Source organism: Phoxinus phoxinus (genome assembly GCF_949152265.1).
Source record: "Phoxinus phoxinus genome assembly, chromosome: 24".
Classification (NCBI taxonomy): domain Eukaryota; kingdom Metazoa; phylum Chordata; class Actinopteri; order Cypriniformes; family Leuciscidae; genus Phoxinus; species Phoxinus phoxinus.
In genome coordinates, this window is record NC_136899.1 from 13,138,682 (window position 1) to 13,158,107 (window position 19,426).

The 19,426-nt window shown below is 37.8% G+C and overlaps 1 protein-coding gene across 5 annotated transcripts in view; it reads right to left on the bottom strand.

The window, feature by feature from the left end:
- Window positions 1-19,426, bottom strand: part of sema5a (sema domain, seven thrombospondin repeats (type 1 and type 1-like), transmembrane domain (TM) and short cytoplasmic domain, (semaphorin) 5A) — a 145,236-nt gene that overhangs the window by 33,605 nt on the left and 92,205 nt on the right. For all 5 annotated transcript variants that reach the window (XM_079601664.1, XM_079601666.1, XM_079601665.1 and 2 more), the window contains 7 exons: window positions 19,027-19,312; window positions 18,343-18,478; window positions 15,113-15,317; window positions 11,766-11,973; window positions 8,823-8,940; window positions 5,622-5,803; window positions 2,917-3,060 (listed from right to left, as the gene is read on the bottom strand). In XM_079601664.1, coding sequence (XP_079457790.1) covers window positions 2,917-3,060; window positions 5,622-5,803; window positions 8,823-8,940; window positions 11,766-11,973; window positions 15,113-15,317; window positions 18,343-18,478; window positions 19,027-19,312 — 1,279 coding nt within the window. The remainder of the gene's footprint in view (window positions 1-2,916; window positions 3,061-5,621; window positions 5,804-8,822; window positions 8,941-11,765; window positions 11,974-15,112; window positions 15,318-18,342; window positions 18,479-19,026; window positions 19,313-19,426) is intronic.

Here is a 19,426-nt window from a genome sequence, read left to right on the forward strand (position 1 = left end):
TTTGAGATGGTGTATGAAAAGAATGAGGGAGCCTGTAAAAAACACATTCATTTATCAAATGGATTTCAGGCAGAACAAAGTATTGGAGTGTTGCAACAACAGTTCTTTGCCTTCAGGCGTTCTGTCTTGTTTTGGAGAGTTTCTGAGCACAAATGGATGGAAGTTGCTGGTTCTGCGTTTACAGACACCAAGTGCCGGGATAGATATATGGCTTTGGACCAGGGCTGGATTATGGACCGGGCCTCTATAAGGCAAAGCTGAATTTTGCCAGCATTAGCAACCAGTACAAAGAATACAATTAAAATGAATAAAAATTAATAAAAATGGTACTTATTTTAAATATATTTGAATTTTATTAGTTATAACTTCAGACCATTTTACCAAAAGCAATCAGTCATGGGAATTCATTAGAGAAGTAATGATATCTGATTCATGCATGGATCCCTTCAGAGTCAGAATGAGTAAATGATGATAGAATATACATATTTGACTTTAGTATTACTTTAACTAATACCATTACTTTCATTTTACTTTAACTCTCTCTCTCTCTTTCTCTAACCCTCATGGAGGACATCTCATGGTGACTGAGCCACAGCGGAGCGGCGTGCTGAAGACTTTGCCATCTGGCAGCAGTCCGGCAAACAGGGAATAAAGTGTGACTGTACATATGAGCTGAATAACTCTGAACAGATGCCCAATGGCTGAGCAGGACACAAAGAAAAAAGTTCCCCACAGTACTAACAAGTGAATCCAAACTTCTTTCAATATCAGATAAAAGACCCCAAACTATAGAGAATTTGCAGCAGTCCAAAGTGGAACAAAAACAGGAATGTTGCTTTCTTCTTTTGGACCAGCGTCCTGCTAAAGGGACTGACAAAGCACATTTGAGCCATTAATTCAGCTCCCTTCAACCTTAAATGAAAACTGAGGGCCTGACGCTCTCCCCGGATATGTTTTCACAGCCATTATGCACCGTTGGGCTGGCCGAGGTGTTGTATTAAAGTGGATGGGTGGTGTGAAAAACTTGCAAGGGCTTGTAGACGAGCTAGACTGGATCCAAACTCAAAGCTTGCACCAGAACTTTTTCTGCTGATTATTCACAGCCTTTATGCTCAGACACCTAAGGGCATCAAGTACCCCGGCGCCTTGGATAAAGAGTGTAAGCGGGGGGCAGGAGATGGAAAATGCAAGAAGTGGCAAAAATCCTCTGCTTCAGTCACCTGCAGAAAAAAATACCAATCTGCAGCCTTCTTCGTGTTTTAAGCCCGTGTCTGTGTTTCTATGGCGACTCGAAAGCAAGCGACAAGCGGCATGCACATTCTGTCCAGAATGTTATTGCTCAGCAGTTGCTCTAGCTCTTTCACAGGTCAAAACACTTAAATGAAACACATAGGTATCAACTTTGTCTCAGAAGTTCCTCCTAAAATGGACATTTTGAAATAAACAAGATTTTTTCTTCTTCTTCCATGAGCTTGGGTGAACTCCATAACTTTTTCCAATGAGATTGCAGACTTTAGTATCTTGGCAAACCCAGCCTCAGTTTGTCATATTTTCAAAATCTCTATAAAATAAAAAAGATTAATATTAAAATAATGTATTTATTTTTAATCATGCACAACTTGCTAATTGATCAATATGCTGATTGATCAATAAACTTATAATTCTTATAATTATCAATGTCGAAAACAGTTGTGCTGCTTAATATTTTTTGTGGATTCTTTGATCAATAGAAAGCTTGAAGAAAAAAAATTGTAACACAGTAACAATCTTTACTGTCATTTTTGGCCATTACAGAATTGAATTTATATTTTAAAAAAATTTAAAAACAAATACTGACCCCAAACTTTACTACTAATCATCATTATTGCTAATCATTTTGCCTATATTCGGGCCTATGCAGTTCATGTTATGTTTCTAATATTTAAATGTTTTTCATTTTAAGGTTACTAATCTCAATTGATTTCAAGGATCAAACTAAATGGTTTACCATACAAATGTAAACAAAACTGTCCTGTTTCCTTTACTTTTGTTTACCAATTTGTTTGATATTGTTAGCAGCCACTTGGGTCCTGAAACAAAACCAGTTGATAACCACTGTCTAGGAGAAACAACTTAGATTTTAGAGTTAATTTTCATGTCCTCGTGTTTTTATTTTCTGTCAAGAGGATCCGCTGAGTTTCAGGGAATTAGCACAATAATGTTTTCAACGTGGGAATATGGATAAAAATGTTTGAAGAAAAAAGTGCGAGTCGGGGGAAGTTGGCACCTCCAATGGAGGGACCATAGCGGTTTTAAACAGACGCCTCTCTCGTCTTCTCTTCATCCCTCCACTTCAGGTCTAATTTTTCAGCTGCAATGCACTGTTGCTTAGAAACCTCACACATTCTCAGGGCAGCGTAGTTTAAACATAATTCTGCCATGATTAGATGGCGCTGCATCATACCTACAGTGTGTGTGTGCGTGTGTGTGTGTGTGTATGTGTGGAGTCTGTGGTGGCAGTCCCTGTAATTAACAAGCCTTAGCATGTTTATTTTTAATTGGATGTCAGTCACGCAAAATTATGGGGCAGATAAAGAAGAACCTCTCTTACTCCTCCATTCAAACATTTGGTTTGCTGATAGTTATGCACTAACAAGCTTTCTACAGATGAACATTGCATAATAGGATGAGTAATAAAAAAGCAATGAAATGAGCTGCCTATAATCATTCATTATTGTCAACTGCCATGAAATCACAGCAGCAATTGCACATGCAGCAGGTGAGAATGAAAGGAACAAACAAAAGAAGCGGCATGCCCTTTCAAACAGACACGTGCCCCCTCACATTTCTGATCTATAAGTGGATTTTGAATGTAAATTCCAAAAAACAAATAAATAAATCTGCATATGTAATGAGCTATCTTGCTTTTCTTTTTACCTCTCTTCACGGTTCTGGCCCACACAAACGCGTCCTCCATGGCGGGGAGTGGGATTGCTGCAGGAACGCTGTCGAACTTGGAATCCGATCCCGCAGCTGGTGCTGCAAGGAGCCCAGGCCGTCCATGGTGTCCATGCCCCGTTTCTGAGGATGGATACGTTACAGCAGTAATCAGTAATCAAACGCTGGCACAGCTGGCTGCTATAATCTGACCTTCAGTTTGTTAACTGAGGATCTTAGTTAAGACCTTTCTAAGCCTGTTTACAATGAATGAAGCACTGCGAAATGGAAACAAAAAAGTATAATTTAGCTCAGAATCACACACAACTTTTGTTTCTCAGACACAGCTCTTTCATGGTGGTATGAAAGCTTGTTTCCACTTTAGAGTAAGTAAATAGGAAATAGTACAAAAAATTACAAAATCACATTGTGATATATACGTAAAATCACATTATGATAAACTTGCCAATTTAGAAAAAAATTAATATTTGAAATCGCAATTTAAAATCACAATTACACGAAATAAAGTTGCGATTGTGATATATAAAATTGCATTACAATAAAAAGAAAATAATAGATATAAAAGTCACATTGTGAGATGTAGACATGGTTTCACAGACAGGGCTTAGATGAAGCCAGGATTAGGCATTAGTTTAATTAGGACATTTAGCTTTTTTAAATGTGCCTTATATAAAATACAAAAAAACTTGTGTGCATCTTGAGACAAAACAATGGCACTGTCATATTTAGGGGAGTGAGGGGGGTAAAGTAAAGTCCTGTTAGCAGAAACCTTGTATCTCCATATTTTAAACGCTGTCGTTCTAATGACGTATAAAACACGTGTCCGACATTCTCTGATATTCGCTGGTCAAAAACCTTGTAGGTCCATTTGAGCTTGTTTTGGTAAAATGTTAATAATCTAATGACATATGCAAGTGTCTGACCACATACAAAGCCACAATATCAACTTTGACAGTGCAGTGTTTATAAAATAAAATAAATACATTTTTTTTTTAAATTTCCTGAAAAGTAACGTTTTTAAAGATACGTTTCCGCCCGACAGTGACGAGTTGTAAGTTTGAGATATTAAGTCATAATTATGTGATAGTCACAATTGTGACATATGAAATTACATCAGTAACATTTACAATAACAATTATGAGAAATCAATTTGTAATCGCAAGACAAAATGTCACGCTGTAAGATATAAAGATGCAATTACAAAAATCAAAGTTACAATTCACCTTTGGCTAAGCCCCGCCCCCCTTAGTTACTGTTGCTACCTCCGACAACTTCATCTGGGCTCTGGTTTGGTATCAACATGGCTTATGCTGTGACAGCTCTTCCTGCTGGAATTTTATCAAACTTTTATAAAGCAGCAAATAAAGTGTCCGATATAGGCAAAAGGGGCAGCAGTATGCGTACGAAGGCTATATTCAAGACATAAACGCAAGCAACAACAAGGCATCCAAATAGAGGCAAAAGCATAACGGTCACAGTTAAAAAAATGAACCACCGCATATCCTAATCGAGACGGAGGCTGGGACTAACAATATCAAGCAGCAACACTGTTTATGCAAAGCGGGGTAGGTCTATTACAAAGCAAAAGGACTACGCGAGTATAAAGTTCTATTTATTAGCAGCGTGTGCTAGCGTATCAACAATTAGGGTAGAAAACCGAAATCATAACCATAAATCAACGCCTGTGTTAAAGTCAATGGAGCGCTGTGAAAAAGTGTCGGACCTCTGTGGGAGCTGGTTCTTGGCTGCGCTGTGATTGGTCAATCTACATTCTAGGGCGTGGCTTAGCCAAAGGCGAATTGAGAGATAAAAAATCAGAAATGTGAAATGACAAAATGACAATTTTAATAAAAATCAAGGCACAATTGTGAAATATATAGTAACAATGTGTTAAAGTCGCAATTTTGAGAAAGAAAGTAACAATCGTGAGACATGAAGTTGCAACTGTCCTATGAAATCGCCAATTTAAATTGACAGTTACAAGAAATCAAGTCGCAGTTGCGAGATATACTGTAATATCACATTACAATAAACTTGCAATTGAGGGAAATCTGCAATTGCAAGATATAAAAGTGCCAAAGATGCAAAGTTACAAATATGAGATATAAATGTAATTGTGAGACAACGTTGCATTAATGAGAAATAAAGTAAAAATTGTGACACATAAGCTTGCAAGTGTCATATGAAGAGAAATAAAGTTGAAACTATGAGACAAAGTTACATTGTGACATAAAATTGCAATTACAACAAAATAATGTTGCAAATATCTTGTTAAATTCTTTATTTTGAAGTGGAAATAGGCTTCCATTGAAAGAGTTATCGGTAACACTTTATTTTAGGGTTCAATTCTCACTATTAACTAGTTGCTTAAGTTATTACCATATATATAATATATTACTAAGATATTGGCTGTTTATTAGTACTTATAAAGCACATATTAATGCCTTATTCTGCATGACCATATTCTACATCCCTTAATTCTACCCAATACCATAAAAACGCTACAAAAACTACCTTACTATTAGTAAGCAGTAAATTAGGAGTTTATTGAGGCAAAAGTCATGGTTAATAGTGAATATTTGTTCCCCATACTAAAGTGTTACCAAGTTATCTGTTATGCTTTAAAGTGTAACTTCCTGTTTGTGCTTTAGTCTTTGTATGAATATATGTAGGACGTTGTATACCTGGAGCAGTTTGCCACCTCAACACTGATTCCTTGGCACGGTTGCCCTCCACACTGAGGGCTCGGGCTGTCACAGGCTCGAGTCCGACACTGGCATGAACCAACACTGCCGCCATCGCTATGACTACAAGCTTTCCATCCCGACCAGGCTCCAAAATGACCATCCACAGTCACATTCCTCACCTAGACATACACACACACATACATAACACACACAAAAGAAACAAAGCACATAAATAGTAAATGGCCACAGAAACAAGTAAACAAAATATGAATGAAAATAAATTATTACAGCAGAATGTGCAGATAAGGTCACATTTGCCAGTTATTAGATAAATCCAAACGAAAATATACTGTAGCTTTCAGCATATTAGATTTGTGATAGCTGAAAATATCACAGGCTCCTGTTTGAAAAATGAACACAATTTACAATAAGCAAATATTTTCATTTGAGGCATTATATGAGAATGCAGTAATGAATAGCTAATGTAATTTTGTTATTGCAGTCTGGTTATTAACATCTGAGGTATCAGATACAGGACAACATATTTTGTGAACAAAAGGAGAAGGTAATGTTGTCTAACGCATAAGACACGATGAGTTCTGTGGAAAAGATTGTCGTTGCATTATGAATAGAGAAGAATAAATGAACCTCTGTGTGGAGAGAAATTGTCTGTGCTCTTTGTGTACCGAACGCATAAGAGAGTCACATTTCCAATGCGGTGGAATACACTACTGAAGTCATTTTAGACCTTTCACTCAACCTCAGACACCTGAACACAATCACACCCCGTGGACAAGTATACAAGATTCCTTGCTATCAAGGACTGTGTCAGATGAGTGGGATGCCCTATAAGTGTGAGTGATACAAGCACAAAAACAGTTGTTCCTCATGGTCGAATTTAATTTGATTAACAACACCTACTGGAAGTAAATGGTTTTTGTGGTGGTTGTTTTTTTGATAGGTAAAAAAATTATAGGTCAATGGCATCATTTTGCAATTATATGCAGTCATTTTATCTTTTTGAATCATGAATAGTGCATATGAAATTTAATATTGAAAATCACATTTGACAAACTGAAGTCAAAAGATGGTTGAATTATCTGAAATATTTTAGAAACTTACGATTAACATTAAACAAAAAAAAAAAAACTACATCAACCCCCCATAGTTTTAAACTTAAAAAAAAAATCAGCCTTTTTGATTACTTTTTAAAAATGATGTAACGTTTTTTTTTTTTTTTTTTTACAATATATATATATATATATATATATATATATTACTTTTATAATACGATATTAGGGCAGTTACAGTCCAACCAAAGACGAAATGAAACTAAACGAAACAAAAGAGGTTTATTATAGTCATTTTATGTACTGTATAAGTCAATTTTATTGGGGGGGAAAAATTGGTATCATGTAATTCTCAAATATTTTGCAGGCAAGATTCAAACCTGCATGTTCCGCATGAATATCATGGCTTAACCTGTTTGGGGAAACCTTTTTAAGCAACAAAGGAAATGGACCTCAAAATGTGTATCCAATATGTTTAAACAACATGTGTGAAACTAAATCAATACTAAATCTTGCATTCTAGTGACTCTGAGAGCGAAGCCTCCCACACTTTTGCACTTCCCTGTGCGTGTTCAACAATTCCATGCTGCTTTCTCCAGGCAGTGTGGGAGGCAACTTGCTATTACACAAAATGTCATTTCTCAGCTACAGCTACAAGGTCTCTTACCTAAAGACCCTGTGAGAGAGAATGCCTGATATAGTGTATACATAGTATGCGTGTCTGCAGATGTGTGTGTGGATCGTGTTTTCAGAGCTGTGGTATCTCACAGAAAGCTGCATGAAAACTTTAGAACATGAAACGCCGTGAAGAATAAGTGTCCAAATATTTTCAGAGCCACTGTAAATGGGAGAGACCTGATGGATTGGACAAAGCATTCTGGGAGTGATCTACAGCCTGGGAGGCCTCAGGCAGGGGCACATGTCAGCACAAAGGAGTGTGGGAATATGAAGCCAAGTTACCAGAGAACGCCACTCAAAAGAACCATGGCTGACAGCAATTTGTGCTGCGCTTTGTTTCCTTGCGCACATGCGCAGTTGGGCCTTATATTTGGCCTTATCTAAAAGTTAGTTTTCCTGCAAAAGCAGCAAGATCAGATCTGCATTGTCTCAGCACCTGCAATGTTTCCTCAACATTGTTATAAAACTCCTCTAAGGGCGTCTGCTAGTGATGCGCGGGTCGTCTCATAACCCGCGGACCCCGCGGGTTGCCCGCGGGTCGGGTTGGGGCGGGTAAAGAAATTGTCACTTTATTTGCGGGGCGGGTTGGGGCGGGTCATTAAAAACAAAATAAAAAAATGTCAGCCTATATTAAATATTTGGGAATATATATTTTCATATTCTATTAGGTTATTTGATAAGGTTACAATATGAAGATCGCAGCAACGTATAGCCTATTGCGTGATGTGCCCAGGCGAGGCGTCACGTGATGTCACGAAAGCGGCGCGCCAAACAGCTCGCTCCCACAGCCAGCTACAAAATAAGGAGAAATAAAAGTGGAGATGGAAGACGAGGCGAGGGAGATATTGAGGTCGGGAATTTACATAATTAAAAGAAAAGAAGGTCAGGCTGCTAAATCTAATGTCTGGGACCGGTTCTCAGAAATAGTTGCAGCAGGAGACAACAGCAGTTTCGGCTACGTGAAGTGCTTTGTAAATGTTTAAAATGTTTATCACATGACCTTATTTATGGTTCATTTCATTCATATTCGTAATCGTCTGTTGTTGTCAGTTAACATGGCGATGTTTCTGCACTTTCAGGCTGTAATAAAGGCTGTTTTCATTTCCATTACAACGCATGTCTATTTTATGGTCGCGGGTGCGGGGCGGGGCGGGTTGTAAAAATAGATACAGTGGTGCGGGGCGGGCTGGGGCGGGCCAAATAATTTCATAAATGCGGACCCGCGGGTTGGAAAAAAAGCCGACCCGCGCATCACTAGCGTCTGCTGTTGTGAGAGAGAAAAAAAGTTGATCTTGCAAGACAGACGTTACGGTTGAAGCAGCCACATTTGTCACTGTTCTTCACCGACAGACTGGATCAGCATCAAGAGTCTTGATATGAAAAAAAAAACATTTGGCTTTTGAGAGCTGAGGCACTGCGTGAATGATTGAAGTGCATTCTGGATACTCACAGGACACCGTGTGATGCTCTGCTCCCATTGGCTCATGCTGACGCTCTCTTCCAGGGTGGTGCATTTCTTCAGCACCAGATCCCAGCCGCAGTACGGATCCCTGGCCCCCACACAGGCACTGACGGGGAGAGAGAAAGAGCAGATGCTCACCGTGATATGAAAGTTCATGGCAACATTAATCAACTGAAAGAAGACAAAAGAAGAGCAGAAGTGAGGAGGTCATATAACGAGAAATCCAATTTTCCTTTATGAAAGTGTACTGTATGTTTCAACACTGAAAACTTCCTTCCCAGTCAAAAACACCATCTATAGACACCAAACTGGAAGAACGGTTTATGAAATCCTTTCAGACATCTGAAACTTGAAGACAGTATTTTAATGCTGTTTATATTATATGTCTATGAGGTGTTTTTAACGTGCTTTAAGACAAACCATGTGCAACTTCATAAGTCAACACCATTGCTGAGTATTTTCTCTTTAAAACTGCATTGAATCAAAGGCAGTCTCAAAGACGAGATTTGAAATCGCTGGTGTTTCTGACATTACAAACTATCTTGTAACCAATCACGTCAACGTGCCGGCGGGCTTTAGCAGCGAACTAGCAGGGGAGTCTCAAGAAGCCTTTATAGCCTAACTATAAGTTATATATTTCTGTTGATATGGAAAATCGGGTAGATTTAACCAATATAGCGGGTGTATGATGTATATTACGATGCCATGATCAACTATATGCCTTTCTCCACTTACGATCTGAGTTGTTTAAAGCGTTTCTGATGATTGTTAGAAGGCAGCTGTCTAACTCTGAGATGGCGAATGGGAACATGGTTTGTGTAACATTAGCAACACATTATTAGCTGTTTGATAACAGTGGTCAAGCAAAAGGCTAATCATATTAATAATTACCGTTATGTATCCGACGTTGTAAAAAGCGATACCATTGTGCAGTGTTTACCTCAGTGAGCTGGACGAGTGAATCTCTGAGCTGGCGGGATTGGAGGCGGGGCTAATTAGCATATTCATGGTGTAGAGTTTCATTCAAGCTATTTTAAGGCATGAAGAAACAGGACAAACTTTTAAATACGTCATTTTGGTGATCAAAGACGAGTTTTAAGGGATCAAATTATTGACTACAGGGGAACTTTAAATCTTAAAGGCACAGCATCAAAAAACTTGGAGTCTGATGTGCTGATGAGTCGAATCAGGTCCGTTCCATTAGGAAGAGTTTGAAAATATGTAGTGTTGGCGTGTCTCCAGGAACAGGGCTGGGAAACACTGCTGTAAAGTACATTATGACACTAAGTGGAACAAAAACTTGAATAATTTTATAAGTGGACCTCAGGGAAATTTATAGAATGATAAAAACACACGATATGAGCCTTGTAAATAGTTAAACACCTTTAAGTGCACACATGCTTCTTATTATAAATATAGCTTGCATTGGCATAACTTAATCTGGCAATATTTCCCTTGAGTCTTGGTAATGACTTTCATCAGAAACAGAGAATGGCCCTGAGACACACCAAATAGCTTTTCAAACTCATCGAGGACTATCATACACATCATCAGAGCAGACAGAAAGATATAGCCAAGCGTTCAGTTACGGAAAGTTTGAAGTACAGTGACACAGGGATGTAAATGTCAGCAGAGTAAACCAGTCACTTTTTAAAAGTTGTGGCATGTGACCGTTTATAAAAAATAAAATAAAAGTTTGCATAAGCTCTCCTCTTTTGTGTCAGAAAGCATAGAGGTGTGAGTAATTGATCTCTCCCAATCTTTAAACCGCTTAACAGGATAGAAAAAGCGCATCAGGCAAAGCTCATATTCACATAACTCAGCGCTTTTCATTGGAATGCAAATGGAGAGAGATGATGAACAGGCTGCCATCTCCCCTTATGAGCAAAGATTAGAGAAGTGCTCTTGATATGAAGGCCTGGAGGCACAATGTCAAACATGGTGATTGTTCTTTGTTGCCCTCTGGCAGAAGATCTTAGTGACATTACGTTTTATTCTGGTGCAATGAAAAATTAAGTTGCAGGCATGTACGCCCTGGTAAGATTACTAGTATGATTTATCTTGCCAGGAATCAAAATGTTGTTATTATTAAAAAGCCATCATGAAATGGCATCTGCATTTAACTTCTGCATTTGCAAGGGAAACGAACAGGTAACACAAAACAGCGAAGTTCAGTTTAGGTTTAATGCATTAGGTATTACGTTTAATGCATTGTTTTAATGAGTTTAACAATGAAAAATACTTTTAAAGCATTTATTAATTTAGGATCATATTCATTTCTATATAATTTCATAAATTACCGTTAGTTATGAATTAACAATTAAAACATTAGTATAATTACATATCATTAAGCTATCAACCTAAATTATTAAATGCTGTAGAAATAGTCTGTTGTTAGTTCAAGATTACTAATGCATTAACTCAAGCTAACAAATAGAATATTATTGCAAATAATTACCAACAAAATAATTCAGGGGTGTAACAAAATAGTCAGCTACAAAATAGGCTGGGACTTGGTTTTACTCTTTGTGAATATATTGGTTTGTGAAAAAATAGGATACATACATTTCTTTAACGTCCACATGGTAAAGTGCACAGAAAAGAAAAGTTGTGACTGGTGCAGAAAGTTAATGTTTTTTTTTATGAAAGGGTATAATCAAAGTGGAAGTAGGATCTGTCGAGCTCCAAAAGGGACAAAAAAACATCCTAATATTCCATATGACTTGTTGACTATACTCCAAGTCATCTAAATTCATATGAAAAATGTGCTGGGCAGCACTGGTCACCAATCACCGACTGTATAAGCAAGAAACAACTCGGTTTTTAAAAGACATTTTCATTTTGGGTGAGCTGTTTTCTTTAAGAAAATAGTTATGAATTTCTACCTTGAGATACCGCACATCTGTCTGCTGAGAAAGTTGCAGTACTTACTCTCTAGATTTGTGGAAGTTGCAGCGCATCAGGGGGATTTTGATGACCTGTTCTCTGACTCCGACAAATAGCTCACTGCGGCTGTGAAGAATAAGCAGGCTGCGGATTGGCTGCTTCTTCTTCTGAGGGAAAAGCTCAATCTCATCCAGCAAACAGCTGCCCATGGTCTGGTTCAGCGGGGAGAGGACCTTCTTAATGGTGCCGTAATCTAGAGAGAGGAATTCGAGAACAAGTGTGTTAGACTTTAAGGGAGAAGGTAAGAGAGAGAAAATGAGTTTAGGTGATCAAGTGGGGCATATCTGATGACCTGGTGAGATTGGAAGGAAATGATGTCAGAGAAGCAGGAGTGGAGAATGACCTCAGATCTCTTCAATCACGTGCAAATTCTATAAAGTGCTAGTCTGTCACCCGGACTGTCAACTTAAATATGGATGTGCTATTTGGATCAGAAAGGGCAAACAGGGCGGACTACTCTCCAGAGAAGATTCATTATCTTCTCCAAAGGGTGGCTATTGTGCAGTCAAAAGGAGGACAGAATTATCGTCTGAATCCTTCTCCGGACATTCATTGGTCTTATAATGTCACAAAGAGTGACCTGATTTGGTTCAATAAGCTATATAATATCTATTTTATCCTTGGAGTAGTTGTTGCTATTCTTCTGTTCACGCCAAAGCTGTCTGTCAGATATTTTATAGAAGTCAAACTTTTAGATACTACAAGAGCCTCTGATTAGGTGCCTGCCCTTGTCAAAACAGGCTTTAGTGCTCTATTTCATTTCATCCAACGTGAAAATTCCAGCTACGTTCCTCACACTTCAAGCTATTATTGTCTGGGATAAATTGAATTTAGGCTAACACTATAAACATGACACATAAAGGAGTAGTTGCCATACCAGAGGATTTATCTTATAGCACCTCTGAAATATTTTGATCGTGAGTGCACGTCTTTATCATGTTGGTCCAAATGTGTATGACTTTCTTTGAAGAATTGTGGCGGATGCTATTTTCCAAACAACTACATTACTGAAGCTGGCAAGAATCACCATTTACATATCATAAAAGTGATCCATACAATGTGTGCGCAATATTCCAAGGTTTACGTGAGAAACAGACAGTGGTGTTATTTAAAAAATATTTATAATAATATAATATAATATAATATAAAAACTATATAATATAAAAACTTTTGCTTTTGAGTTTGCAAAGAACGCAAAGTTTCTCGAGGAAACGCAAAACATTTGCGAGAGAACGCAAAAGCATTGGCATATAATTTTTTCCTCCCATCAGCTTTTTTCCATCACCACGTCCCTTCAGGAGACGTGAGCTGTATGTGCCACTTTTAAAAATAGAAACATGAAAAAAATGGCCATTAAAAATGTCATTTTTTTTGTTCCACAAAGGAATAAAGTCATACAGGTTTGAAATGACATGACATTTTGACAATGACATTTTTTGGGGTGAATGATTCCTTTTCTTTCTTTTTTTCCCCAAAACTATTCCTTTATTCCCTCATTGCCAGACAAGACAGACAATGTGAATGCTGTTGAATCAGCATGAGGCTTTGACTCCTGCCAATAACCGAAAACAGTTGGTGTATTCCAGAAATAAAATCAAAGACGTGCTGCTTGCCCAATTACAAAACAGCTTTTAAACCCTGCCTGTCCTGTGTGTTTATGTTGTACAATTTAACAAGTGTGTCCTTCCCTTTAACAAGTGTTTATTTTACACAGTTCTTTAACAACAAGTGTCTCCCTGTAATATAATTTCTGTTGACAGGTAACTAGTGTTTTTCAGCAGTGCACAGGCCAGAGCAGACAGGCTTTGAGCTTTCCAGGGTCTGGTGTACATCTGGATAGCAAATGACCGCTTACAGAACATTTTTTCCTTATGTAAGCACATGCTGCCTTTGATGTTTCATCACTGCTATGTGTCGAATGCCTTTATTCAGCCTGGTGACCAACTGTTGCTTGCTTCAAAGACCATTGATTCAAGTGGACCGGCAATTATTAGAGTCAGTTTTCCCCTGTGCCTTCCTTATAGCAATGTAGAAGTCTTCACTTGACAAAGTTTTGATGGTAAAAGTAACATTCTAATAAGCTGGGTTTAATGAGAAGTCGGCCACCTGGGATTTTCTGACTACTTTCTTATTACAAGCTTTAATGTTCATTTCAAATTTTTTTTTCTTGGCTTAGATCTGTTCTGTTGAAGTCTATCCACTATTCATAATCTTATTTGTGAATGGACTTATCTATATGTTTTCAAAAGTTTGTGGTCGGTAAGATTTTTTAATGAAAACTATAAGAATATTGTGAAAAGGTTTTCATAAGCTGTAAGCCATACTCATCAAAATGATAACAAATAAAGGCTTGAAATGTCTCACTTTGCATGTAATGAGTCTATATGTCAGTTTCACCTTTTAAGTTGAATTACTGAAATAAAAATGAACTTCTGCACTATATTCTAATTTTTTCGAGTTTCACCTGTGTATACACACACACACACACACACACACACACACACACACACACACACACACACACACACACACACACACACACACACACACACACACACACACACACACACACACACACACACACACACACACACACACACACACACACACACACACACACACACAGGCAATTATTAACCTTTTGCTGACAATGTATATATATGTATATATATGTGTGTGTGTGTGTGTGTGTCTGTGTATATAAACATGTGTAAATATGTGTGTGTAAACAAAGTATACACACGTACGCACACACACACAATAATAGTATATACAAACATATATATGTAAACAAAAACTTTTATGTTTGATAATCGTGATTAATCTATTTGACAGCACTAATATATATATAGCAAAAAATTTTGTAGCCGTTATATATATATATATATATATTATATATATATATATATATGATAATATACTGTATATATATATACATGTATTATGGCTACTTAAATTTCAGCTTTGCCATCATCACTTCCTCACAATTGTGACTTTACTTGTCATTACCTTAAAAGTTATCTCTTTTATTTTTTTATTTGGGGAAACAAGCTTCTATACTAATTAGATCCTTCAGAAAATAACTCTCACATGTTTGCAAAACATTTATTCGAAATGTGTTCCTATTAGCCACAACTAATGGACTGCATTAGCAATTCTGCAGCAAGTAGTAAACTATTAGTAGAGCATCTTATGCTGCAACTCCATTAACCTCCATTACTAAGGTATGTCTACTGCGGTGCTTATTTTAGACTATATTAAATGTAAATGTGAATAATACTACTTACAGACCTTCTCTTTCTTTCAATGCAGGTCGTGATGTGGTACTATACCTGTTGCTAGATAGATGATGTGGTAGAGCATGTCTTTGCCCTGCACTACATCCACGGCCACATGGGAGAAGCGCACATTGTCCTCCATAAAGTACGGCACAGGAACGACAGGCTGCACCACCTCATGCATCAGAATGAACTTCTGGGCGTCCTGCAAATTCCTCTCCGTTAAGTTCACATAGGAGCCGTAATCTATAGTACCACACTGAGAAAGAACCAGAGAGATACAGATGATGAGAAAAAATAGGATTAACGGTCTGCGGGGAAATACAAATTCACAAAATTCACTGAAAGCTGTTGATCTGAAGAACCCAAATAACAAGCACAGATTGCAGTTGCTTGTTGTATGAAATCACAATAATTTCTTATAAGAAAGGGTTTAGAAAAGTGCAGTTGTTTCCCCTAAATTACTGTTTTCCACCCTGAATAAGATCTTTTTTGAACAAATTAGCTGGCTTCACAAAACCTGCACTCTCTCCCGGATCACATATAATCAACATCAATCAGCTGGAGATCAGCGCAGACGTAATTCTACTCAAATGGGGTGCATGTTGGTCTTTCAGGAACAGAATATACAGCAAGCTATTTTCCATCAACGCTGGAAGCCATAAATTTGAAGCTCGTAAATCTCGGCCTCAACAACATGGACAAATGCTTGATGAAGATGTCACAGCAAGCTAGATAAAGTGGAACTCCTGTAGATCATGAATCCCTGTGGTTCACTTCAAATGGAAAAAGAATAAAGTAAAATACTTTTTGGACTTCAAAAACTTAATTATCAGGTCACAGAGATCGGCTTCAATAAGCTAGACGAGAAAGTCTGATTCAGCTGATCCAACAACGAAGTTCATGCTGATCAGACAGTTTTTAAATGGTTTAGATATGGTAGTCAAGTCATTTTAATGGGGTCATTACAAGGCCCACATAGAATCTGCACCCAATTCCACAGAAAGCTCTGAAGGTTTGAGGAAATTTGAACACGTCATTCAGAGCATCTGGACCTTTGTGTGTTTGTTATTAGAGGTGAAGCATATAATCGAACAGGTTTCCAAACAATTTACAGTGTTTAAATTCATTCCGGAGAATTTCACCCAAATTCAGCATAGGAGACGTAAATAAAAAGTCTACATCTGGGCCTGGTCATGGATCTCATGCTGATTTAACTGCCCTAGATTAACCCTCTAACTATCTGGCAATTACCAGCAATTTAAGGTTAATACTTCAGACGTGGATACATTCCTCCACGCTGATCACGGACCATGACTTTAGATTTCTGAAGAGAGTCTTGCTTGAAACTAAACGCACTTCAGACTCAGTCATTGTGAAGTTGGCAATACTCCACAGGAGATGAACACAGGCTTTATTAGTTCTTATCGTTGCAATTGTCCTGCCAAAAATGTTATAAGCTGGCAACTTTATTAATAAATCCGTGAGCATTACAAAGACATGGAGGCAAATTAATGAGAGACTTGAGGAACCGTGGCACGAACTGTCTCCTCTTTGCTATCATTGATAATATCAGATTCGGGTGTTTGTGGGCTTTGGATAATTGGACTGTTCACAAAAAATAAAAATTCACCTCACATATTTCTTTTTTATCTTCCTGAGAATAATCAGGTGAAAACATGAGGCAATAAAACACAAAACATCAGTCACCACCTCGTTTTAATTGGGCGCGCATAGGTGGTATTTGAGGTGAGAAAGTCAATTATTCTTTTGGTTGTTTACTGCTGGAGTGTTGCCAACAGAAAGAGACCTGGCACTCTTCACAAATATACTTCTATTTGGCAGTAGAGAAACAAATCCCACATTTTTTATTAGTATTAACCTAGAATGAAATGTGGGTCATTTTTAAAATAGAAAGTATCCACCAAAAATATTATGAGAAGTCCTCAATTATACTAAACAATTAAAATAAGATGTCATAATTTAACATAATCTGTTAAAGCCATATTTAACACATTTTTTGAAATCATGTAAAAAAATATATATATATTATTAACTACCGGTGTAATGACCAAAAATTTTATATTAAGCCAATTTGAAAATTACAAACCAGCATTTGGTCCCAAGCTAAACTACTGTTCACAAGTTTTGGGTTGGTAAGATTATTTAAAAGTCTCTTATGCTCACCAAGGCCACAAAAATATAAAAAAAATATTACTGTGGAATATTACTATAATTTTAAAAAACTGCGTTCTTCTTTAAAACGTAATTTATTCCTGTGATATTAAAGCTGTATTTTCATCATCATCAGTCTTCAGTGTCACATGATCCTTCAGAAATCATTCTAATATGTGGTTTTGCTGTTCAAGAAACATTTCTTATCACTATCAATGTTGAAAACAGTTGTGTTGCTTAATATTTTTGTGAAAACTGATAAAGAATCAGCCTAAAATTGGCTCAACAAAACCGAAACAGCCACACAACAACAATTTAAGATAAAAATCACATTAAACCCGCACCACTATAAAACCTATCAAATTCATCTTAAGATCCTATTTAAAATACCAATGGCAGCTGGAATAAAGGTCTTCTTAAACTTGGCCTTTTTCACAAAAGGTACTTTATACCGTCTACCAGATGCAAGTACCTGAAATGAACAATGCAAGGGATGGGAAGAATCTGTCACAATAATGGAGGCTTTCCTTTTTACTGCCACAGTGTAAAGATCGCACAGAGGTACTTGTTTCTCACCAACAATTTTACCAGCCATGTTTATAATCCTAAAGAGTCTGCTTTTGCATTTAACAGAAAGAGAGTTAAACCAGGATACAATGTTAAAAGTGAGCACAGATTCAATGAGTGATTTATACACAACTATCAGCATCTCCTTTACAATATTAAAACTCCTCAATTTCCTCAGTAACCCAAGACGTTGGTAAACCTTTTTAAAAACACTGTCTGAACGCTTATCACATGTAAACTGGGAGTTTTTATTTATTTAATAGAACAAATAATCATGTTTACTATTAGGTAAAAATCACACAAATCAAGCAACCCTAATTTTGTTAAGAGGGTTGACCTAATCTAATTAATGGAAAATAAAACTCTTTGATGAGGATGATAATCAACATTCTCTGAAGGTTAAGCACCTTCTCTCATTGACCATTTGAGAGTTTCAGGCCCTATTCTGTACCCTATTTGTGGAAAGTGCCACTTAACTTTTAAAGCAGATGGAGCGAATGCATACTGCCCGTAAAAGTGGCTGTCATTTGCTGGATGCTTACCTGGAAGTCAGGGTTGGGATTGGGGTAGGGCAGCCAAGCGGAGCGTGAGTTCTCCTGGTACTTGAAAGGCCCACTGAACACTTGGGTAATAGCGCTTAAATTGAAGGCGCACACTGCTGATGCGGCAATGCTGTTGCTGAGAACACAGTCAGAAGTAGGCAGTCAGCACACAAACACACACACACAAAAACACACAATTATATGCAACACTTTTTCACAGACAATCATTAAAGCATAGTGGATCATAATGTGAAAAATGGATCTGTCCACTGCTGACTGTGATACAGATCTCACACTACCAGAGAGATAACAGTAGGTAAGCAAAAAATGAAAGAAAAAAGTAGCAAATAGTTAAAATCATAGTGACCCCTCTTACCTCACACACACACACACACACACACACACACACACACACACACACACACACACACACACACACACACACACACACACACACACACACACACACACACACACACACACACACACACACACACACACACACACACACACACACACACACACACACACACAATTATTAACCTTTTGCTGACAATGCACATCACAAAATTGAAGTCCTGCTGAAAATAATGGGTCATAAGCTGACTTCTGTGGTTTGAAACCTTTGAACATAACAGCAGATATCTTAAAACTGTGTGGTGATCAAACAGTGCTTTTACTCACACATTAGTGGTGAAAATCCCATAGAGGAGCTCAAGCTCGGGCAGGAAAAAGGTTCCCTGAAGTTCATTGTAGTTGAACGGAATCTCGCCCGGCCTTGAGCAATTCAGCCTGGCCTTCATAAAGGTGGTCCAGGTGTCCTCCAGCAGAAAACGGCCCCCGATGTCGTTCTTGCAGACGCGAGCGGCGCGGGAGAACACCGTCCTGCCGCAGTCATGCTCCACAGCGTTCTCACGGAAGAAGAAGTAGGTGAAGTTGCCGATGTCATAAGAGGAAACGAAGTTGGGCTCTGACGGGGGACAGGATGACAGTGATTAATAACGGATTGCACATGGTGCAGAACCGCTGGCCCATCGAGATGCGTTTATTAATCTTATGCTTAGGTAATGGACAAACTCATTTG